Below are 25,227 nucleotides of genomic sequence, written 5' to 3'. Positions count from 1 at the left end.
GCGGGACAGGAAAGAACCTCTTACATCTTTGATTCAGGTAAATGAAACTGCAGGCAAGCACAAAACATCATCCTTTTATTCAGCAGATAAACACGTTTTCTACTCCTAGAACCTCACTGTCAGAAATGATTCAGACATTGCAGGTATCAGTTTGTATGGGGCTTTTGTGCAAGGTTTCTCCTCCAGGAAAAACAGCCTTTTTCTCCCCCAGGCTGACCAACCACTTGATGTGGACAGCAGTTATCCCCTCTGTCAACCTTCCATTTTGCCAGGCTGAACTCCTCTCACCTCTCCTGATGCCAATCCTCTCCATTCCCTAGGAAGCCTCAATACTCCTGTCTCCACTGAGACAAGCCCTCCTGAACACAGGTGACCACACAGCACATCTCAGAGGTGTCCCCCCATCTCTGCATGGCACTGACACGCTTTTTGTTTCATCAGGAACACCCTTCCAGTGCACGGATGCCTTGCCAGCACCATGAGGCTCTTTGGCAAAGCTTGCTCTGCTCCCTGACAGCTGCTATTGATTCAGTAAGTGACTGGACTAATTCCAAAGAACAGCCCCCCCTCCATAGATGTCAAGGCCTATTAAATACCAAGATAACCACCTATGGCTCAGGAAGCTGCAGATCACTTCAGGGTACATTTGTGAAGTCTCAAAATTCACTTTCTTGCTCTTCTGTTGGAATTTGCTCTTGATCAGAGTTGAGTCAAGATACGAGGTCAGACAGACCTTAGTTTTAGCTCAGCACAATCATTTTTATTTTCACTTGCTTTTTTTACCCTGCATTGGTAATCTGTGTATTATGTCTGACTGTATGTTCCATTTTCTGTTACGGATTTCAGATTGAGAATATCCCAGATTATAGCGAAAGGTTTTGCTCCTCATCCCAGGAGAAACAACTCTGCAGTTTGACTTTTTAAATTTGTCTTCTGCTGTTCCAGGCCTCAGCATTCTCTATATTGACTTTTTTTCTAGATTTTTCTACAAACAAATTCTCCTTACCGTTACAGATAGACATTATACCTGTCACCTTTCATCACTTGTATGATGGAAACCATCTAAGAAAGCAAACAGTGACACTGTTGGTACACATGAACTCACACACAATGCTTTTTCCTTTCTCCCCAAATCCTTCCCTGAATTTTTACCTGCAAGTAAGTTTGGCTATATGAGTGACTGCTTTTTCTCAAACCATTTCTCATGGGAGTTGGCTCAGCCTGAAATATTGTCAAAAAGACTCTTGCTCTTCATATGAAAAAAAAAAAAAAAAAGCACACCATCACCAGCCTTCACACATCCCACATGTGAACAAGCACAGAGAGTTATGCTTCCTTTCCAAAGCTCACAGAAAGCCTATGACTTTGCACTGAGAGAAGCCAGCTCCCAGAGCTACAAGACAAAGGCTAAAAATAACCCATTAAAGGATTAATTTCAGGATTTTTAAATATAGCTAATTAATATGCATAGCAAAGGCACATAGTCTCCAGGAAGGAGCATACACAATCAGAGTCTGCAAGGAAAGGGAGGGGGGACGGGTGACATGCAGGCAGAGTGCCAATGGAGAGATAAAAGAGGATATTCCCTATATATATCCCTTGGGCACAGAACATGCAAAAGAACGTTTGTTTCAGACAAGGTGGAAGCAGAGGGGTGAAGCACTTCACTGTTGAAGAGGCAGAGACAACGCAGTGCAACCACAAAGGACAGGACTTGCTATGCCAAGTGAATTCCAGTGAGGTGGCTCTGGGGCTGAGGACACCACAGGGAGATCAATGGATGCAAAAGCTGCTGCTCCAGAAGTGACATTGTAGTTGGACACTGGGTGCAGCATGAATGTGCCTGTGCAAAAAGCTATGGAGCTACAGCTGGATGAAAAATTGGATCTCAAGGTGGACAGCATGGCAGTACAGCAGGAGCCATGTGTTGCACTCAATTATGGAGGCAATTCCCTCTTACAATCATTACACCCAGGTTGAAGCAACCTGGCATTTCAGTGCATTGGATAAAAAGCAGGACACAAGGGCTGGCAGTCATGACACAAGGGCTGGCAGTCATGACACATCAGGAAAACAAGGTACCACATATGAGCAACATGAGTGATGTCAGACAGAAAGGATTATCTACAGTTAATGTGAATCAGAAAGCAAATCTGGTTATTCACAGGCTGTACTGCAAAAAATAGAGCTATAGGAACAGTTCCAAGGAATTTCAAGGTGCAGGGGGAAAACAAGCTCAGTTGAAGCCATTTCCTCATAGCACTTTCCCTGTGAATAACACTTAAACAATTGGAAAATTTCCATTTCAAAGACAGCAGAGGAATGGACGGCCCAACTCACTGGCTACTTAAGTCTCAAGAAAAGCTGGGAGTTTAACCTCGTGGCTTAATTATTTACCACAGTTTGTCTGCCTGTTCTTTTACCCTCATCTAAAAGGATTTTTGAACCTTTTAGCCACTTTCACACAATTTGACAAATGGGGAGAAATCTCCAATGTTTGTGAGGTTTGGTGGCTTTCACAATGGCACTCAGGAACAGCCTCCAAGAGTTGTGCATGAAGCCTCCAAGAGTTGTGCATGAAGCTGCATCTTGAGAGCCATCTGAGCACTACAGAGATATGTTAAGAAGCAAGTACAGAGTACAGGGGTTTAATTTTGCAGCAGGGGGTCTTGATACATGTGTAAGTTGACAAAGTCCTTAGTAGAGCTGAAGGGGAAAGAAAAGTTGCAGCACCACCAAGCCTTTGGAATAGGGTCAGCTTCATAGTCCAGTGCTACAGGACGCTGCTTTTGGAGGCAAAGGACGAAAACCACACCCTTTTCACTTAAAGACATTCTTTATTCAATCTTTTTTATATACAATATTATTTTTTAATCTGTAAAAAGTACATATGCAGGATTCCAGGTCAGAGGCAGAAGGTTTCCACATCAGAAGATAGACTTTTGCCCTTTTATTATTTTGGAGGAAAAAAATAATCTGTCAGTTTTAGACAAAGCAAGAATAAAGGCAGAATGCAAACCCAACTTCCACCAAGCAATTAGGATTAAAGGCAACAATTCACTGTAACAGGTCAGGCTGTCTCCTCCGACTTTGGTGGTTCCCAACTCTCCTGGGCAATTACAGAGCAGTTTGTTAAGAAGGTGCTGACAGCTGAAGCAGCTCGTGCTTATCATTTCTGCTACAGCTGTAGGCACACAACTTGCAACAGAGCCTGGGTTTCCTCTTTGTATGGCAACTCAAACTCTTGAGTCAGAAAACTTGTTTTCTCGAAATTCAAGAAGTGAAAGAGGCATATCTTACTTAGGGTGAACTGATCTCCCAACTACAGTACGGATCAAGAGCTTACTTTCATTTTTCTCTAGCATCAAGAAGCCTGTTTCTTATTTGTCCCCTTATAAACACAGACAAGGCTTAGGAGTGTAAATACCAACAGGACTTTGCTTAGGGGGTGCACCTCTAACCTTAAAGGATGGCATTACAGGGAGTGTGTAATTACTGTCACCTTTCAGAACCCAGGCACCATTCAAATCTTGCAAAATACTGTGGGGGAATATGTGAGTGTTTGAGAGCTAGAACACAGTGATCTACAAATTTGGATCAGGGAGTGGAAGGAACAGCAAAGGTGTGACTGGCACATGGAACTACTTGCTCTTCCTTCTACTCCAGGGCACTTGCTATTTTCTACACTTTCCCTGAACCTTCAGTCTGAAGGACTATATTGTGCAGCAAAATTAAACTCAGAATATCATTCAAGGGGTTTGTTTATATTTAGAGGACAAAGCTAAGAAGTTGACTTCTTGACTGCAGGACATGCACAGCTCCAGGGTTTTTAATGGAAGCTGAAGAAATCTGGCCTCTTTGAAAAGTCAAGCTCTAATTGGTGGAAAAAAAATTTACTGCTGGCAGATCCTGACCAACAGGCAAGTTTGAGGCTTGGATAAGGAAAAGAACCATACAACCTTGTTTTGACTGCATGCAAACAGGAAATAGACAATTCTGGGATTTCCAGGCTCTTGCTCAAATCCAGTGTGCCAAAAATGCACATGATTTTCTGCTTTTATTTCATTCTGTAAGGGGAGAGGGTATTGTAGAAATTGTAAAATGGGACAGCTACCTAGAGAAAATGAGGATTGTTTTGTTAGAGAGTACAGTGCAAGACTCAGAAACAGCTAGGACTAAAAAGTCATTTTTGTGCTTAAATTTACACTCTTATCTTCAAGAAAGTAAGACAGCAGCAACAGAATGAAAATGGCAACATTCTTCTACTGTACCTTATGTACCCAGAGGGAAAACGGCCTGAACTTTGGGTTGCACACAATGACCTTTTGCAGATCAGAACCTACTTTTCTGTGAAGGACTCAGAATGAGGGCACATCACTTCAGTCAGAACTTTCAGTATCAGTGGTGCTTGGTAATTAAGCACGTACCTCACCCAGAACCCATTACCTTCAAACTGTGCTTGATCTAAGAAATCTCAGGATGAAATTTATGAAAGACACAGCAATTAGTCCTTAATATGTATTATTTTTTATAGACTCTGCACATCATTAGCTTCTGGAGGAAAAGGACAGTTGGTATTTTAAAGAGTGATGGAGTACAAACTGACTGTTGTTGGGGTAACTGGAAAACAAGAAACAAATATCCTTTATTTGGTACCTGCCCCTTATCTACACAAAGAAGAAATAGCAGTATTGTACATCTGCTTTGAGAACACCATCCCACAACATGAAATGGCTTAGTCCTCAATTCAGGCATTCTTGTGTCAGTAAGTTAACCCACTGGATTCATGGAGAAGTTAAATTTGAAGGGTTCCTCTTTAACTCACAAGAGGGGGATGGAGGAGAAGCAATGATAAGAAGTTTGCTCTTTCTGGAATTCCAGAATTCCATCCTTGACCTTTCTCTGAACAGACTGGCAGCCATTCTACACCTGCATTTATCAGGAGGACTACACGGATTGGTCAATGGGGCAGGAAGTGCCTTTATTATTTTTCCTCTTTTTTTTTCTTTTTTTTTTTTAAACAGAAGGGTCTGCTTTTCCTCTTACTCCTATATACCCAGAGACATGTAGGAGAACAAGGCAATCAAATGCAGTTTTAAACTAATAACAGTTCTCATGGGATCAGAAAAACATTTTGAAAATACAGCATATCTGAACTTGGGAAAATGAAAAATTACTAGTTCTTCAGTAAGTCCCTGAATAATAATTAGAAAAATAAATTAACATGGGGGCAGTAAGAAGAATCCATTTATTAAGCTACTTCTAGTTTTAAATAAACAATTACTGAAATCAGTATTATTTACTGTATCAATTACTTCATAAGTTCTCAAATTATTTTTAGGATACTTCTGCAAATTACAGTAACAAAGTAACTGGTATCAAAGTACAAACACTGAGACTGAAACTTTTCCCAAGCTCCATGTTTCCTTCCTCTTAAACTAAAGTGACCATCTGGAAAAAAACATCTGATAGCATTTTTAGTTAGATGACATGATGATTTCTATGTCTAAGTTAGTGACACAGACAAATAAAGAATATTTTTTTGGGGAAACGGTACAGTCAGATGTATTATGATAAGAAGAAAAGTTTATTTTATATGAAACTTCATATAAAAACATTTTTGAGGATGAAAAATAGCACTCACTGCCTTTAAATCTGATGCTGTACCACTGTAGCTCACTGAAGAGTTCTTCCACTTGCTTCAGTACAAAAACATCATCAAGATGTTTTAAAGACTCAACCTCTGCACTAATTAGAAAGGAAACCAGCACCTAAAGGCTGTTTTTCAGCAAAGGGGGCAGTCACCATGGCAAAAAGATTTGAGAGCTATATAGGGGAGTAAAAAGAAGAATTTGAGCTCTAAGGGTTCTGAACAACAGTAAAAGGAGATTGAGAAAGACAAAACTGAAAAGATTAAAAATCTGGAAAGATGAAATTTCTTTTAGCAAATAAATGAAGACTGAAAAAGACTCAATTTAAGTGATACTACCCAGCCCAGCCATGAAGTATTTGAAAAAACCTCATGCAAGTAGCAGCATCATAAATTAATGTAAGAAGAGACTCTTCCATTTCTTTTTCCAGTCAGATGTGAGAGATCTTAGGCTGTTTCCAAAGATCATGCTGGATTTGTAATGCAGCACCCAGAGGAAAAGCAAGTTTTGTAAAGTAAATCAAAGGCAGTTTTTGGCTTCTGTCAGACACATATACACCTGCAAATAAGGTTCTGTGAATGGAACCCAAGGAATGAAATGTAACAGATTGTGTACAAAAATACAGAACTGCAAGCTCTCACTGCTTAGCTCAAGGGGAGCTTCTTTTAGTTCCATATACTGTACCCCCGTATATAAATCATGAAACAGTTATACCCATGTTGTCATCTCTTTTAATTTAGCTAAAAGAACCAGGACGAAGAAGACTATGTTTTTTTTCATGTGACATAATTTGTGAGGAAGGGAAACAGGCTCCTTCCTACTCCTGTGATATGCTCCAGACTCTGACTGAGCTTGCCAAATGAACTAAGCCCACTCTGCTGACAGTGAACGACTAACCAAATGCTTACTAATTTTTTTTTTTCTTTTTGGATATAAGCATTAGAAAAGGGAAAATGAGGAGTCTTGTTCTTTAGAGTTTAGCTCTAACAGATTAGAGGCTCTGAGAATGGCTGCCAGTCTGGACAAATAGATGCACCTTAGAAAATTCAGACAGGTACAGAAAAAATTTCATATCCTGATGCTGCTGGTGCAGTGGTGTTGCTTTTTTTTTGTTGCTTTGTTCATGCCATCATAAAAAAAAAAAGAAAGAAAGAAAGAAAGAAAACCTAGGTATTTGGAACCCACCCAATCTGAAGAGGTGACTGTGTGTTGTTCCTTGCAACAGCAAGCAGCAAGTTCCTCTCCCTGGATGGGAAAGCCTCTTCTTCCTTGTGCTGCTGCATTAATATTATCTGTAGATTCCATGTCTTGCCAGGATTCAAAGCGTGTGAAGTCTCCATCCTGCAAAAATCACACTCACGTGTTTTGGTCATGTATAAAACAGAACTTTTAACTTATTTATATGTTGAAGAGCTTCATTTCCCATGCCAATACTTGCTTGACTCGGGGGTCTAGGTTTACCAAGTGTCTGTCTGTCTCCCCTCCTGCTAAAGTCTCAAGTGGTCCATGTAAACAAAACAGAGCTGAAAACAGTCTCTCTTCCTCTTCATAGAGCTGCTTTTATCGATATGCAGGATTTCCTGACAGTGTGGTGTTGGCTAAATGTAAAACAGGCAGAGGATGAGCTTCTGTGTTAAAAACCCAGTTGTCTAATGGTAGAAGATCATCATTGGAGAAAAGCAGATACAAATACCTGGATACCAAGACAGAGATGAAAAGGAAAGAGTATTAAAGCAGAGCACAGGTAGGCAGGGGCAACAGAGCAGCTTCAGCCCCCACAGTTTAGCAGCTAAACCTATAAACAAATTACTTGATTTCAATCTTTGTACAGCACACATTCAACCTTCCCTATTATGATGATCTGAATTATTTTTATTATGATAAAGCCCTTCAATAAAAATGTTATTATAAAGACAGTATTTTAATCTTTCCAAGAAACTTTTGTTTTTTGAGTCTCCCTTCAAAGATTTGCAGTGTAAAACAAACATCAAGACATCAACCACAAGTATTTGGGGGACAGGAGAGCAGAGAAGAAGTCATCAAAAAGCTTTTCTTAAAGGAGTAAACCCACTTGAAAATGACTAAGCCTCTTAATCCAAAGATTTCATGGCAGCACAAGAGAAGCTACAAAATCACGGCAGGTATCTGATTTGTCATCACCGTTCTGGAAGCTGGTTCAGCTTCTGGTGACAGGGACAACAGATTGTGCAGAGGGTTTTCACCAATTTTGTATATTATAATACAATGCAGAGCACATGAAGCATGAAACAAAATAAGGGTTACTGGACATATGCAGGAAAAAAAAGTATTTGTTGTTTCTTGTTTCTTAATGCACACTTTTGAATGTGGCTGTGCTATAAGTCTGTAGGACATACTGGTAGTAGGGATCTGTCAAAGTTTCCTAATGCAAGCTAAAACACAAAAAATATTTCCCTTGCTACAGAAAACCTGATAGTGTGAGTGCAAGTACAACAGTGTGGGTGCATAGGATCTCTCTACTCCTTCTTGCTTCCCTGCCATCCAGAAAAAGACAGCTCTTGTTGCACTTGACAAGGAAAGGGTGTCACTCCCATTAGTGGACTCTGCCACATCCAGAATGTGCACACTTGTTCTGCTGTTCCTTCACTCTCTCTCCATAGGACACTGGGAGTGTCTGCTGCTTTCAGACATGTGTCACTGTCTGATCAATTCTTCCACTGCCTTTATTTGCCAGTTCTATCCACAATCCAGTCAGTGGAGCCCTGCTTTTTCCTTCCTTCCTCATCTGTTTACTGTTTACAGATAAAAAATTTATTGCAGAGATGATTCAGTTTTGTCACACATATCTCATCTCCCTCTCCACACTCTTCATTTGTCTTTAAAGCATCAGGCCCTTCCTTTCCTCAGTACTTCTGCCTCGCTCTCTCCTGCTGCAGCTTTCCAAGCTCTTTCTCACCACAGCAGAAATATTTCATCTTACTCAAACTCACCTTCCTCAATTGATTCACACTTTTCCTTTGAATAACTTAAGCAACCCATTTCTCCATCTTGGTCCTTCCCACTCAACAGGTACCTTCATGCCAGGTACTGCTCAAACCTCTCAAATTTGCTGTGTATCTCCAATGAATTGAAGTATCCAAGCAGCAGCAAAGCATATTTGGAACAGTTACCAAATTTGAATTTGAGAGGAACGAATATGCAGAAGTAATCACCAATAGCATAAAATATTATAGCAAGTATTTCTTAAGACATATTTTATGCCCCTCTTCTGAGAAACAGCTGCATTTTTCCTCATGACATCACACCCAACCCTTCTGTCTTTATTTTCATTTGGGCTATCTTGCTTGACCTTATGTTCTCTGCTTTATCTCAATGTGAAACCAGTTTCTGGTTTGAGCTATGCCAATTGCATTATGTCAAAACCATCTAATATCCAGCTCTTCAATAAGCATTCATTTTGTTCACAAGCAGAAAATTTTTCTAAACCAAAAGTCAGTAAAAATTTCTGAGTTCTTCCCTAGAACTGCCACCATCTGCAATGCTTGCACTATACTATATCCAGTTACTGAATGATGCATCAGTGAATTTTCAGATCTCCTTGTGATTATTTAAGATGCAGACAGGATTCTGGTGATATATCAAAAGTCAGCCTTGCCACCACAGAAGTCCCTTAGGAGCTGATTTCATTATCTCATTTGGTCTTTATAGGCAGATCAATCATATACCATCAGCTCCTGGAGAGGTACTGTTTCTCTGACCTGACCTGTTTGAAACTGCTGTCTCTCTCTTTGGGACCACTGCTTTTAGTCTCCAGAAAATGAACTTGAAGGAGTAAGCAAAATAAAATTAAAGAAGACAACAGAGGAGGTAGCAGTGGCTGACTTTCTTTTTATAATGGTAACACGAGGCAACAAAGTATTGTGATTACATAAAGGAATTTGGTAAGGAGCCAGCAGGATAGAATAGGCACACTATCCTTTTACACATGATGAACTTGGAGCCCCTTTTTCCCAGTGAAACATGCTGTGATGCCTGAATTAGACACAACAACTGCTATTTTCAGGACCTGCTTTCACCTTGTTCCATTTTGTGCTCCTAATACTCAAAATCAGTCTTTGTCTCCATTAGCTACCTGTGGAGCCACTACATTCTTCTAGAATTTAGATGTGAGCTTTTACAGAAAGATGCAGGAGTGAAAAGGACTTACTTCAAAGTTTCAGCAAGGAAAAAGCTCTGCTGTACATCATCATATGTAGGAGATGATGAATAGACATCCTTGACACCAGAAAAGCCACCACTAACTCGGCAATACTTGTCAATTGCCTGCAAAAAAACAAGAAAGGGAAAAGAGAATTTAACTTTAGAACAAAATTTGGAAACTTTAAGCATCAAGCCTGATCAACAAAGAAGGTGGTACTTTTTGTGCTGTATTTTTTTGCTGTGAATCTCTTTGTTGAAGGATGCTACGGACATTAACAGTTTACGCTGAAAAAAAAAAGAAAAAGAGACTGAACACATATAGAAGTAGCATCCTTCCAGGGTTATTAATGACACCACATTTGGCAAACTGCTACATGCTGAGAAAGTATTCTGGGGAAGAGCACTTTCTTTCCTGTGTATTTACTGTTGGCTGATATTGATGACATGACAAGAACTCCGTAGACTTTTTCTCTAAGCTCATGCAGTTCCTCATTGGTGACACAGACTAGGAACATCCATCAGTCAAATCAATGCAGTAAGTGCTATGATGTGCACAGGAAGGTAACAAACATCCCTGGAGTTTGGAGCTGGAAGACTCTGAAGAGTTACAGGACTTCTTTGACTGGTAGCTAGTCATGGAGTCTTACTGAAAGTAGAAATAAAATACTGTACTTATCTTTATGGACTGTTGATTTCATCCTGTAAACTCTTCTAGCTGCTGCTTTCTCTCCTCATCTCCCTCTCCTACATATGCTGTTCTCTGTTTCCCCTTTATATAGCTGAAAGTCAAGTCTGCAGCTCTGCAGCAGAGCTCTTTACCTTTAAAGCATGGAATTTAAATCCATACACATTCCATGAAGGAAGGGGCCAATGGATTGCCCCCACCCCAGCTCCAACACAGTACTGTGAAAAGAACAATGGGAGAGAAGACTGGAAAGAAAGTGTTAGTAGCTCAGAGCACCTCTCGCCTACACTTTCATTATTCCACTCACACGCACGACCCTACAGCACACAAGGATATCAGCCATTAAAACTGGCACCGAAGAAACGACTCTGAAATGATTCACAGGTTATTTGTGCTTCCCTGCTGCTTCGACTGTGCTTCCTCAGCACACATCAACTCTTTTAATAGATTCATGCAGGGACAGAAAAGAAGCAGGGATGGAGGAAAATGTTTATCTCGGGTTTGTCTATCATTATCAATGACAGAACGTAGCCACCTGTAGCTCAGTAATCTATGATTCAGCCTTATAGCCTTGTGTGAAGCTCCTCTCCACATGGTGCTTTAGGCCCACATTTTTGTTAATTCTGATTTTTGCTAGTTATACTCAGCAGAAGCTGATGGGAGTCAAGGCAGGGGAGCAAATAAATTTTGAATTATACCCTTTTTATGCAGAGAAAACAGATTCAATGAAAACTAACTCTTCAAGGACCTCAGTATCGCCTTTACATACTAGAAATACTGAGAGGCAAAGAGGAATTTTCCACTGGACAAATGTGACACTGTTTTACACCACAACGACACAGACTCCAAGATTCAGAAGGGTGAAAATGACTCCTCTATTTTTGGAATGTGTCTCCCTTTTATACCATTTCACACAGATCAATTTGATTGGTGAAACAAAGGCAAACCTCTTCAATCACATTGGTCAGACCAGAGGGACATCAAGAAGGAGTCCCTCCTAGGAAAAGGAATGAATAACATAGGTACAGTTACAAAAACATTTCTCCTTTTTACAGAAAATTCCCTGGGAAAGGAATTTCAGAAAACCAAAACACCTCAGACACGGAACCAGGACTACACAAATGCCCAAAGAATGTCAGCAGATGCTGTCACTGAAATCAGGAGGAAAAGCGAGAAGTTGAGCAGGATACCCAGGACAGTAAGTCACAGCACAGCAGGTGCTACAGCTGATCTCCTCCTAGAATACACTGTTACCCTGTGGAAATCTGAGACTCTTCATGGACCACAGAATAATTGTGGTCCAGACCGTACAAAGTTCTTTCAAATTTCCAAAGAGCAAGGTTTCTAGAAAAGCAAGTGGAGAGACTGGCAAAAGGATGTTATTGGAATGGCTGTGGCTCTAGAGCCTGAACTTATGCCAAGAAAGGTACACTCTTTCTTGGCAAAATCTAATGCTTGCTGTAATTCCTTATCTCAAACACAGCTTTCTCCAAGTTTGGATGGAAACACTCTGTTTTTTGTTGGGACTTGAGTTTAAAAGGATAAAATGTCTGGATGAATACTTTTCAGATTTGGTTACTGGTGCAGGATAGGGCTACACTGAGACTACTCACATGCTAAGATCTGCATTGATCACATTTTCTCTACAGTGAAGAGAAAGGTGTATGTGACACATCTAATCCAACAGCACCAAATGCACGACAATCTTTTTGTCTGCTCACTCTTGCACAACAAAAGTGATGCTAGTTACCACATGGCACCCAAACAACATCAACAAAACAACAACCCCTACACCACCCTCTCTACACAAAATCAAACCAGACCAATCAACCAACAAAAAGGAAAGAAAAAAATGAATTGCTTAACTTCTGAAGAAATAATGCATATGGTGTTTACAGAACCATTTGCATATCCCTCCCCAGAACTCCTGCAGCCCCCAGGCAGGTGTTATATGAATAAACAAGAGCCAAAGCACTTTCGTTTCATAGGCAGAAACTGAAGTGCCTGTTCTTGCCACTATTCCCTTCTATAATAATGCAGAATATAACCTCGTGTCTGCTCTGAAGCATGGCAAGATGGAGGAGGAAGTCCCAGTGGTTACAACTCCTGCCAGAATTCCCAGCATACAGTTTGATCAGGACAGAGTTTCTCTGGTTAACTCGTGAGTGACCCTCATGCTGTGTGCCACAGCCTGTACAGGAGAACCCTGCTAGTGACCATGACAAAATGAAAACAAGGAATAAATACATGGTACCAACCGTCTCCTTCCTCCAGAAGAATTAAATCCCCAAGCCAGTGTAAGAGACAAAACTTGTTATTTTGGAAATTGTAGCTAATGGATAGCACTGAGATCCTGCTCTGTGCTGTAGAGGTCTCATACTTGGGTGACTAAGTGCAACACTGGTGAAGCCAGCAGGCCTACAAGCCTGGAGAAATAAAGTGTATCATTTATATTTTTTTTTTTTCTTTACAGTTACCAAGTAACCTTGTATCTTCAGAAATTTCTCCTCGGGAAGGCAGACTTGTGTTCAGAATAGGCAAAGGATTTACCCTAGCTGGTCAGAGTTCTACAAAATACAGGTATAATGAACATAATGAACTGTACAGGAAAAAAAAAGCCTCTGAAAGATTGCTTTATGGCTATTCATCCAAACAGAAAATTTTAAAACATGAACAAATAATTTGCCCTTGACTCAGAGCTGTACAGAACTTCAGGACACTGGCTGAAAAGCTTGGTGCCACAGACAAGCTGCTTAAATGCCACTTGAAAATTTCAGCACACAGATCTCAGAGTACTTGGTGTAGTGGCATCTGATTTGCCACCCAGATATACTTTCACTCCAGAGCTGAAGGCCAGTCTCCCTGATAAAATAACGCTAAATTTATTGCACCCTAGAATACAGGGAAGCTCCAAGATTACTGGAAGGGCATTAAGAGGCATTGGCAGACTGAATAATTTTAGGATGGCATACCTGATGTTAGTTCTAATCAATTACAGAAACACATGAATATATATATATATAAAAATTAGAGGATAAACCAATCAGCATGGTTTTATAGAAAACTATCTTGGTCATAAGCTTGATTTCATTCTTTGAGAACTACAAATTTGACAAATAAAGGTAACTGCAGAACTGTAATAAACGTAAAAGCTTCTAAGGCAATTGACATGGTATTTAAGATGTTATGAGAAGACAAGGCAGCACTATACCATATCAATATAATTCAATTTAAAACTGACTGACAGTGCTCTAAGAAAGAACTGGCAATGCAAAATGATCACAGAATAGAGCTGCTTCTCACAGAGATCCACAAGGAGCAGTCTGAAGTTTTATCAATCACTGCAACACTGCTGCTAGCTAAAATGACAGACGTAAATAACAGCAGACAGTGTAATCTGCTGGTAACTGGGTGCCAAATTAAATGGGTTTCATAAAACCAGGCACATAATCCTAAATCCAGTCATCAAGACTGTGTAACTGCAGACCCAGGCTAGCCTGGAAGGTAGAGACAACCTATGGAATGCAGAGACAAAGGTCTTCCATGGCCATGTAAGACAAAGACTTCCATGGCCATGCAGGACAATTCAGTCTGAGTTCCTGCTAGGACATTGTGCAGATACACACAGGGACAGTAAACAGGGAGAGAGCAGCAGGGACATAGTTTTATTTTTGTACAGGCTAAGTTGTTTTTTTTTTCTGAAGTCAAAACTGGAGTATGCAATTTTTAAATTCATTTTTACAGGAGGATGATGAATTAATGTAGGTGCAGGCATTTGGAGAAAACGTTTTACAGTGAAAGACAACACAATTTGTTTAGCATCTTCAGAAGAGTCAGCACTTAGCTTATTATAATCTATGAAAATTCTTCAGAAAGAAAACATGGGAGAAAAGAGATTTTAAAATGGCATAGAAAGTCATAGGAAAATCCAGTGACTGAGAGTTGAAACTAGGCAAATTCAAATGGGAAATAACACACAGGGTTTTTTTTTTTAACTGTAAGAATAAATAAATAATGGAACAAGCTACCAGAAGCAGCAGATTTTCTAGTTTCCTTTATTCAAATACAGAATAGAACAGGAGAATATTCAACAGAATACTCCTGCCAAATACATGTCTCCACTCAAAAGTGACATAAAGTGAAATTTCAGTGCCTGTGACATACAGGGAGGTCAACGTGAACCTAAGTTCTTTGAAAATAAATTTTGATGTGCCTCTAGATTGGACCCCAGCTCCTTCAGTTTCTCTGAGGGTGTTTTTTGTGGCATATGTGACTTTTCTTGACTGTGCCAACAACATGCCCATAGAAACTGAGCCAGTTTCTTCACCAGCTGTCGTACTCACAGCTTCTAACCCATGAAACTGTGAAACCATATTTCTTTTACCTCCAACCTGTGTCTGGCTCTTTTCTGTCTACTCTTCTTCAGTAAGTAGAATCACAGAATGGCTTCAGTTGGAAAGGACCTCAGAGATGATCTAGTTCCAACCTCACTGCCATGGGTAGGGATGTCACTGAACAGGATGCTCAGGGCTCCATCCAACCTGACCTTGAACACTTACATCCACAGCTTCTCTGGGCAACATGTTCCAGTGCCTCATCACCCTCTCAGTAAAGAATCACTTTCTAACATCTAGTATAAATCTGTCCTCTTACATTAAAACCATTGCCTTTTGTCCTGTCACTATCTGCCCATATAAAAACACTATCTTCCTTCTTTTAATAACCTCCCTTTAGGTACTGGAAGGCTGCAATGAGGTTTCCCTGGAGTCTTCCCTTCCCCCGGCTGAACAACCTCAGCTCTCTCAGCCTGTCTTTGTAGGAGAGGTGCTCCCACCCTTGGCTCATATTTGTGTCCCTTCCTGGAACGTGCTCTAACAGGTCCAGGTCTTTCTTGTGCTGAGGATCCCAGATCTGGGTGCAGCTGAGGTCTCATGAGGGCAGAGAGCTACAGGTCTTTCCACTCCATCTTACTATCAATCCTCAAATTGCCTGAAATTAGCTTGAGCTTCAGGTCTTGTCTGTTTATTTTCACTGTTAGTAGAAGCTCTGATGAACTCAGCAGCCTCTGTGGTGCAATCCTACTTAGTGAGATACACAAGTCCACAACTCGTAATTGAACCCTTCATTCACACAGCTCAGATTAGTAATTGGCTTTACATGCCTATTGTGAAGTGGTGGCTCTCATTGCTTTCAAATAATTAGCCTGAAAAGGATTTTAGTCATTTTCTGTATTGTAAATACAGAAAGTATCTTGCACGCATATTTCTGTAATACTTCAGCCAGCCCCCAAGCACACCATCATCCAATTTGACTGGCCCAATACAATTGAGATGAATGTTGTCTCTAGTGCTAAGTACAGTATTTGGGAGAATTAGCCTTTTTTTTCATCAGGGAAGAGACAGAGACCCTGTCACAGGGATTTATGATCACTGAGGGAATATAAGACTGAACTTCCTGTTTTTTCCCCCACAGACACTGTATTTGGAGAGATATAATAAAACAGGCCTTGGACAAAGCATAGGATTTGCACTAAAGTGCATCTGTTTTGTAAAAAAAAAAGTAGATAATAAATACAAGTATGCTTCAGAGACTGGAAGGCAAAAGGAAGACAAATTCACACAGTGTTGTACAATAGCAGTAAGCCAACTGCTCTGCATGTCACACCAGATTCTTCTCTATTTATAAATGATGGAATAAACACAGCCAGAGCTGTGTGTGATAGGGAAGAATAAAAAGTAGTGAGTAGGTGTGAGGAATAAACACAAGAACTTATTATCTATATGCAATGAACAGAAAATCCTGGGGAACAAAAAGCTTTAAGCTTTTGTGTCAGTATGACGATAGGGCAAGAAAAATTCCTAATTGTGAGAAGGAGGAGTTTGCAAAACCACTTATGAAGAAGTCAAAAATATTTTATGGTTATGTTTGATAAAGAAATCTTCTATCAAGAAAACAAGCAGAAGAAGGCAGTCTGTAAGGACAGAGGCAATTAAGCACATGGGCTGCTTGATTTACAACTTCGATGGAGGTTGACAGAAGGATAAAATGAAGTCCTACCCCACACACAGAGAAAATTGGAGGCAGGGGAGGAGGAAGGGAGGGTTTGTTTTGAAAGCATTAATGGGGACCAAGATAATGAAAGCAAATGGAGAAAACTGAACAAAACGCAATTGAAAGACACACTTTGCAGTGTACTTAAGAGACTGATCCTGACCTGAAAATCTTTACATTTGTGAATTCACAATTGTGAATTTGTAACCTGTTACAAAGGACCCCACCTCAGCTCAGATCATCCAGCCATAGCTTCTGAAAGGAGCTGGTGTTGGATCAGCAAGTATCTGTATTATCTACACAGGCAAGGAGTAGGTTATTAGCTTTGCAATATTAGAAATATGCATAGCTTAGGCAGCAGGGATGATGAGACTCAATGTTTGATGTTTCAGAGACAGCAGCAATGCATTCTGGAATACAAGTGCTACAAATGTGGAACCTGCCTCCAGAATAACATAATTCTGGTTGGAACAAAACAGACTAAAAGGCAAAACCATGATAAGACACAGCTGAAAAATACCTGGCCTCTTCTAGGTGCAGATGTGCTGAGGGATGGGTGGTAATGAGCTTGGCTAAATATTCTGAATAGAGATATCTCAACAGATCTCTTCCCACCTTTTCTTGATCTCTTGCTTTTGGAGCAAAACTGGGTTTTAGCCACAGAACAAACTCATTCTGTCTCCTGGTTTGTCTCTTCCTTGGCTTTTCCCTCACCTCCTTTGGCTGTAGTCAAAATATTTCATTACTGTCTTGTTATCTTTAATGCTTATTCTCATCTCTGAAACTGGCTTTGAGCTGTTTCCAAAGACCGCTGGAGCAATAGCAAGGGATGTAGAGAAACTCTTGGGGGCTGTGCACTACTGACAACAGCAGAAGTCATGACTAGGAGGTTCTATTTCCATGCCTAAAATGAGCTGTATAATGCTGAATGCACCTCTCACCTGAGCATCTGACTCAGCAGATGCAAAATAGCAATAACTGTGTGCACCCTCACCTGTATCCCGGTTTACAGGAACCTGTGAAAATCAATTACCACTCAAAGTGTTTCAGTACCATGAAGTAGCTTCAAAGGGGAAATACACAAAATTACATTAGTGACAGACAATTAGTACAGTTACCTGTGTTGCCTCCCAGCCCCACTGCCTGTACTTGGGATCGTGGGTGAATCTCCACATGTACCAATAGGTCTCAATCACCTCTGGCCTCAGGATGTAATACTTCTCATTCTGCCGTACTGCCACCGCCTCCACACCACCATCAAATTTGAATGCTTCTGGGCCCAGCTTTAGTGCTGCAGAGGAAACAAACAACCAAAAAAAAAACAAAAATAAGAAAAAATTTGTTCCATACCAGTCTTTGCAGGAAAGATGGGTGAGAGACTATATCCCAAGGTTGTGAAAAAAACAGAACCTAGCTAGTCTATAAGCAGTCTCATAAATATTTCCTACTGTTGAGGTCTATAATTTTTCTTATGAATAATTTATCCAATTCCTGTGAGAAAACTACCTGTTTTGACAGGACTATAGTAATCCTCTTGAAAACTAATGAAACACTAAGAATATAAACACACTAACACATTCAATTATAGGATAAAATGGAAGTGACCAACATCAGTTCTTTACAAGAAGAAAAAAAAAAAAAAGAAAAAAAGAAAAAAAGGGTCATCACAGCTTTTGCTGTCCTTTGATCTCACCCAGCTCAGCAGGAAAAGATCCTGGAACTAGACCAAGTAGCATCATCCCAAATAATCTGTATCTTTATTCAAACTGTTGGCTTAAGGACATGCTGTCAGGCCACTGTAACTGATGTGCTGTGATCTTCAAGTAAAGGGTTTACAGGTGGGCAATGAGGCCTTAAGTACACCTGAAAATAAATCTCTGAACTAAGAGATTCACTATTTAAGCCCTTAAAGGAACCTGTAAAGGGCCTGTGACAGGACCTGGAAGACTACTCATGTAAGAACAACACACCTGTAGAAAAACTGTCAATAATATGAAGCTGCAATTACACATATTTTGTATTGGACAGCTGCACATTGGTCCTCAAATTTATCATTAATAATGTTAAATATTAATTTAACTTATCTACAACTGCACCCCACCATTTGCTTTGGCGGAGAATTTTTAAGGCGCTGAACTCTGAAGCTGCACTTGAACTTTAAAATTTATCAAAGCAATTAATCATGTAATTCCTATGGGCTGGAGGTTCAAATTAACCATGATTTCACAGGTCTGAAAGGGGAACCTTAGAATACTATATTGAAAAATACGAGCAACTCTCAGTGCACGACCCAGCAGAAAATCTCCAAAAGAAGTTCCTTAATCTTTTTGTTTCAAGGGATTATGGCTCTGGACACCAAAAGTAAAAGCATCACTCTGCTTCAGTCACATGAACGGTAAGGGAAACTCCATTGAGAAATGTTTTTTGCACTTCTTTCAAAACGGGCCCAGTCATCAGTTTCACTTAAAAATTTAAATAAATCTCACTATTAAATGAGGAGATACATAGATACAGAGTTCTACCCATCCAAAATTCTGAATATAAGAATGGTCATACTGGACCAGATGGAATTCTGTCTGCTCTAGTATCACATCTCCAACAATAGCCAAAATCAGACATCAATGGGAAAAAGGAAGCACTGGTCAAGTGTGTGAGATAACTTTTTCCATCTTTTCTACCAGCCTCTACTGTTTTTGAGCTTAAGACTTCTCCCAAACTAAACATAATTTTAAGGTGGTCAGTAAATCTTAATAGATTTATTTCCCAAGTACTTACCTGGTGCTTCCTTAAATCTGTGTAAGCCTTGAGCATCCAAAACAACCTGTACTAAGGAGCTCCACATCTCTGATAACTGTTTGATGCAGAACCACTCTCCAATCCCTATGTGATTTTGCAAATCTGCTGAATTCTACCTAGAAGGTCCCTTTTCCACCCTGAATAATACTATCCAATTCAGCTGTGCCTTGAATGGAAACTGTTCCCTGCCTTTGGTTAATCTTCTTGCCCTTCTCTGCAACTCTTCCAATTTTACTATATCATTTATAAAATGAGAGAGGACCAGCAAATACAGCAAAAAAAAGTGCAGATGAGATTAATGCAGTGACATAATGACATTTTCTATTTTGCTCTTTCTCATTTTGTTTTTCCTGAGAGCTACTGAGTTGACATTTTCATAATCTCAAAAGCAATTTCCTGAATTGCAATGGTCAGTTAACAGTCATCATTTAATATGTGTAGTTAGAAATAATTTTTTCATAGGTGCCTCACTTTACATTTAACTACACTGGATTTAATTTAGCAATTTATTACGCAGTCACTGAACCTCATAAGGTCCCTGTGTAGTGCTTTTTTTTTTTCTAATATCAGCACACTTACCTTACTGTTCCTGCCCTTTTCTGATCATTTATATATGTGTATGCTTTATTTATATATAATACACATTAAAATATTAAATGTAAATATAGTATATATACTTATAATGTGTATTACTATAGTACACATTTTACACCTATACACATATGTCTAAATATATATTAGATATATCAGAATACTGCTGGTTAACCAGCATTTATCCACTGCAAGAGTGAATTATTTACCGCTATTCTGTTTTTTATATTATGCCCATTTTTATCCTCCATGCAGGTACCTGTTTAATGTCCCTAATGGGCCTTAGTAAAACACTTGTTAATAAGCCTCTTGGAAATAAGGGAAACATGACTGCTATTTTAGCCACAAAAGAAGCTGGCTTTCAGGCAGCTCTGGTGATCCACCACCTACAGAACCTGTGATGTTCTCTCTTGCTTTGGAGCCTGCTTATGCATTAAATCTTTAATTATTTACTCACATCTACTCCTAATGCTATTGGGCACTACAAGAAATTAAACTACCCAAGGATGGGTGACCTCTGCATATTGTGATGATTTCACTGAATTCTTATCTGAAACCAAGGATGTAAAATTAATCACAGCATTTCTGCTCATAGCTGACTAAAGAAAAGAAACTGTTATGGGCACAATCCCTTTCAGTGGCCATTCTCTATGCCAAGAGCCATCTAAGGCCATTTTATAATGCTACAGTGGTCACAGAATAATCCAAATATTTTCATATTAATAGCACTGTTAAACTATAGTCTAGGCAGGGAGAGCAGATGAGAAACAATTTCATACCAGTGCAAAACTGCAAAGCTGAACAAGCACCATTTTAAAAAATTTTAACTGACATAAAGTTGACTTCAATGAGAGCTGTATTTAGCACTGCCAAATCCTTATACTTTTAGATAAATTGCTAATTTTAGAAATGCTTTTGAAAACATTGTTGTATGTTCCTATAATCAATCATTCTAGTAACAAATTTCCTGAAAATAAGAAAGGAGTCATAATTATAATACTTGCTAGGCTCTAACTCATGAGAAATGGGAGGAAGAGAGCATCCAAGATAATTCTGTTTGAGTCTCTGAACTGTTCCATAAGCACACATTGCTATTTTATATGCCTCACAAAAACATGTTATTATTCTCATTTCTTCAGCCTTGCCTGTTTAGCTGCTTACTGAGAGTCTTGGGACAGAGATAGCATCTACTCATAGCCTTGCATATGTCTCAACTGAAATGTTAGTCATCTGGCTTATTCTGCACTAGAATTGTCACACATAAAAACCAGCTAAAGCTGCACCGTGATTCTGAGGACAGCTCTTGTCAAGAAACTTTAAAGAAGTGCAAAAAATTTCATACTAAAATAAGGTCTTTGTAGTCAGCCAATACTTTACACACTATCAGCTAATGGCTAGGAAAATTCTTATGCATAAGGGATGGTACAACATACTAAAAATAAGGTGTGCCACAGATCAGTAGACAATGCCATATAGAGGGATAATTTTGCTCTAAAATACCTATGAAAGCTGATTATTCAGATTGATTTGTTAGTGACCTATTATTTCAATTTCATTTGACTTCTTTTTTGTTGCCATCTACATATTTCACATTGCCAATTATTTTATGCCTGTGCCATGTTTCTCCGTGGTGCACCTTAAGCATGAAAAACAAAGAACTAATCCCCAGAAACTGGAACACTTCAAGATGTGCAGTAGTCACATAAGCTTAAATATCAGGAAACCTTGCACCATGAGCACATGAAGCTATATTTTTGTAGACTTACCAGTGCTCACTGACAGCATTATGATTTCTTGTGCTGGTAAATGGGCATACAGATCAGAACATGGCCCCTCTATCTTTGTTTTTTTTTTCAATCTTCTCTCCAAACTGAGAGCACACTGGACTATAGAAAAATCCTCAAATCTCTTGTCATAGGATGGGAGATTTAGGATAGCTGCAGCATTAATCTACTGATAGTTTAAGGTAAAAAAAATAGCAGAGTAGGTAGGAAGTAGAGGAATGTGTAGATTACACGTAATAAAGCTATTCTGGTTACAGTTAAGTTTTCTCATTGACCATCAATAAGCCTTTTCAAACCCTTGGTGTTTCTAAGGGGTGCCACATGCATTCACAATTTCCTGAAGAGGGGAAGAGCCTTGGAGGTAGCTCTCATGCTGCCACGTTCAATAGATCCTGGAAACACAAATCCCTTGCTTAGAGGCAGACCAGACCATGACTACGCCCCCTGCCTTCACCTTACAAAGACCACCAGCTTCCTCCAGCTGGTGAATTAGAAAGGCATCCTTTGAGGAGTGCTACAGACTGATCCTCGGCTCAAGCAGAATCTAACAAGGATTTTCACAGAGCCACAGCAAGGGCACAAGCTTCTCACAACATACCTACTTCTCCAGCCTCTGACTCTGGAGTCTAATGTCTTCTCTCAGATATTCCTGGGGATCATTGATAGGTGACTCAAATGATCAGTGAGACTACGTCCCTGCATAAACTTCTCTATTACATGGCAGTGATGCCAGTTACCACTGGGACATAATCCCCAAGAAAATTTATCAGGAATAGTTTTAAGGACTTTCCAGCTTCTCTGTACTAGTCAGCACTGAAATAGCCAGCTTTCTGAAATATCAATTTCTTTTTATAACAGGCTTTCAAACCTGCAATATGTGCAACAGGTTAATGACAGTTGGAAATATAATGCCCTCATTTTCCAGAAACGCTTTTATTCTGTGAAATTCTTTTTCAATTTTGCTGAGACTCAAGCTCAGCTATGGAAATTTAGGTTGCTTCCTAAAGTAGTATTTTTTAATGAAACTATTACACCACCAGGTACACACTGTAGTTTATTATGAGCAGCCATGGGATGACACAGCAAAGAGTAGCTCTGTTGGTTTCTCTAAAGAAAGAGCTGCCTATTCCCTGCACAGTCTCTGCATCCTTCTCTCTCCTCTAGGAATGCCAAATGGGGCAAGTTCTTCCAAGCCCATAGGAGAGAGAAATCAGGCAATCCCCTTTGCCTGCTGAAGCATAAACCAGGATGACTGACTGCCCTCTTAAAAATAGCTTTTTCTGCCATCAGCTGGTTCTGCCATTAAAGTGTATATTATGTCTCAAATCCTCCTGTTAAAACATAATTAAGAGGTTGACATTTTGCACATATAAGCCCTTAATTTTCTTTGAAAAATCAGTCCAGAAAATTAAAACCAAAACATCCAAACACAAACAATCCACATTCCTGGGACTGCATGACTGAACAAAAGAAAACAAGGGCATTGCAAATTTATAGCTGTCTGTACAGCTTTCAGTCTTTCTTGTTCATGTGTTCTTATACAGTCATTAAATATGTAATCAAAACTTTTATCTCCCCCATCTTTTGACTTATTTAGGGTACAGAATAAACATCTGAAGGAATAAAATTAGGTCTGCTCAAACAACTGCAAATTTAACATTGTTTATTTTCAAATGTTAAATTAAACATTTAAATATAATTTTTCAGAATGCAATAATAGCTACTATGTCCTACCTTTTTTTCTTATGCACACTCATAGTTTTTTCTTTTCCTTTATTAAAGCTGTTGCTATCCAAATAAAAATATCACTTGCGTGACTGAATTATTTTAAAAGATAGGCAACCACAGAAAGAGACAATGTAATCCTGTGAATAAATACATGAATTCTCATCTTAAAACTGCTTAAGTTTTAGTTACCATTATTTCTACTGGGAAGGTATTTCAAAAGCTCACTTCTCTGATAGCTATGCAAAACCATTTCCAATTTCCAACCTACATTTATTCACAGTGAGCTTAAAAATCTTGCTCTTGTTACAACTGTGTTCTTTTATATCTTAAAATAACTATTTCTCTTCAGTGTTTACCCCTTGAGATGGCAATAAATTTGTTCCTTTCTTCAGTATTATTTTTTCTAGCCTAAGCAGGCCAATCTCTCATATTTTCCCCACAGTAGGATAAAAGCTCTGTTCCTCTATTCATTCTCTCAGTCCTTCTCTGCATTTGTTCTGCTTGAAATTCAGATTTATACAGAGTATTCTGGGTGACAAATTACACATGTCTTCTAAGGCAGTCTTAATATTATCTAATCTCTGCTGAGAATTCTTCATCTGATACAGACCAGGACATTTTTCAACTCCCAGTTCAGACAAAGAGCTCCTGACTTTTTCTAGTGAACTTCTTACTTCTGATAATCCAGTTTTCAAGATTTTTCTGCTTACTGTTCTGAGACTCTTCCATTTTAATTATGTCTTACAACTATAGGGCCACCCTAAGCATAATCAGTACACTTCAAGCACCAAGGTCACTACTAAAGATGTAAAATAAACCTGGTCCAAAAGACTGACCTTGGGAGACTTCCAGCCCAACAATGAAGCCTGATGCTGCCTTCTCACTAGTCAGGCCTTTGGTCTTCTCACAGTCTGCACAGTGGTCTTCATCCTCTCTTGTTTAATTTACTTACTCAGAATGCACTATTGCTAAAACCAGTAAAAATCTATTTACAAATTTTTCCCTCTACTTAACTGTAAGAACAGTATATATGAAATTTAGAACTTCCCTCTATATCTGTGAGGACAAGAGTTCACATGAATTCCTTTCCCCCCATACCCATATAATCTATCTTAGCTGACTGATCCAAAACTGAGGATAAACATGCAAGAAGGAACCATAAAATCTGGGTTTGTATTTACTCACCATGATGTGGAGCAGAAGTAAATACATGGATGTTAAAAATTCATACTGGTATAAAACCAGTGCATGTTAGACAAGGTCCATAACAAATCCTAAAAATAATTTTGACAGCCAATTATGGAAATAATTAGATTAAAAATAGGTCTTACTTGTCCTGTCATACGACTCATGGCATGTATGTGCAATTTCAGCTCCAAGCTGCAAATAATGTCCAGCTTTATCATCTCTGGAACCATCTGCTCCAAGGGCAAACATTCCACCTGCAAAACAGGTCAAATGGCCCATCTTTCTTTCGAGGTGCCCGTTCTTCCACTCCCCAATGAAGGTCAGTCCTCCATTGGACTTTCTGATGAGATGTTTTTCTATGGCCTACAAAGAGATTAAGAGAACTTTCAAATGCTGTTTCACATGCAAGTTTTACTTATTAACATTCCTTTATTGAGCGAAGTCTGGTTTTCAAAACAAAAACAATTTTCTTTTTTCAAATTCACTTCCAAGCACTACAGGAACAGACAGCTATAAAAATATCATTTCAAAGCACACACACAAAAAATACCCTAACTGCTAAAAATGCTAATGA

At 39.3% G+C, this 25,227-nt stretch overlaps 1 protein-coding gene across 2 annotated transcripts in view; it reads right to left on the bottom strand.

Moving 5' to 3' along the window:
• Positions 1-4,617: 4,617 nt before the first annotated feature.
• Positions 4,618-25,227, bottom strand: part of MAN1A2 (mannosidase alpha class 1A member 2) — a 133,357-nt gene continuing 112,747 nt past the window's right edge. The window contains exons 10-13 of one of the 2 annotated variants that reach the window (XM_083855076.1): positions 24,797-25,016; positions 17,685-17,857; positions 9,838-9,953; positions 4,618-6,992 (exon numbers count right to left, since the gene is read on the bottom strand). In XM_083855076.1, the coding sequence (XP_083711202.1) occupies positions 6,818-6,992; positions 9,838-9,953; positions 17,685-17,857; positions 24,797-25,016 (684 nt within the window). In that variant the 3' untranslated portion in view covers positions 4,618-6,817. Of the gene's footprint in view, positions 7,345-9,837; positions 9,954-17,684; positions 17,858-24,796; positions 25,017-25,227 lie in introns of both variants that reach the window. The other variant, XM_083855077.1, reaches the window with a different exon arrangement.

Source organism: Zosterops lateralis (genome assembly GCF_965231275.1).
Source record: "Zosterops lateralis genome assembly, chromosome: 2".
Taxonomy (NCBI): Eukaryota; Metazoa; Chordata; class Aves; order Passeriformes; family Zosteropidae; genus Zosterops; species Zosterops lateralis.
The sequence above is the reverse complement of the archived record's forward strand: the minus strand, read 5'-3'. Positions and strand labels throughout refer to the sequence as shown.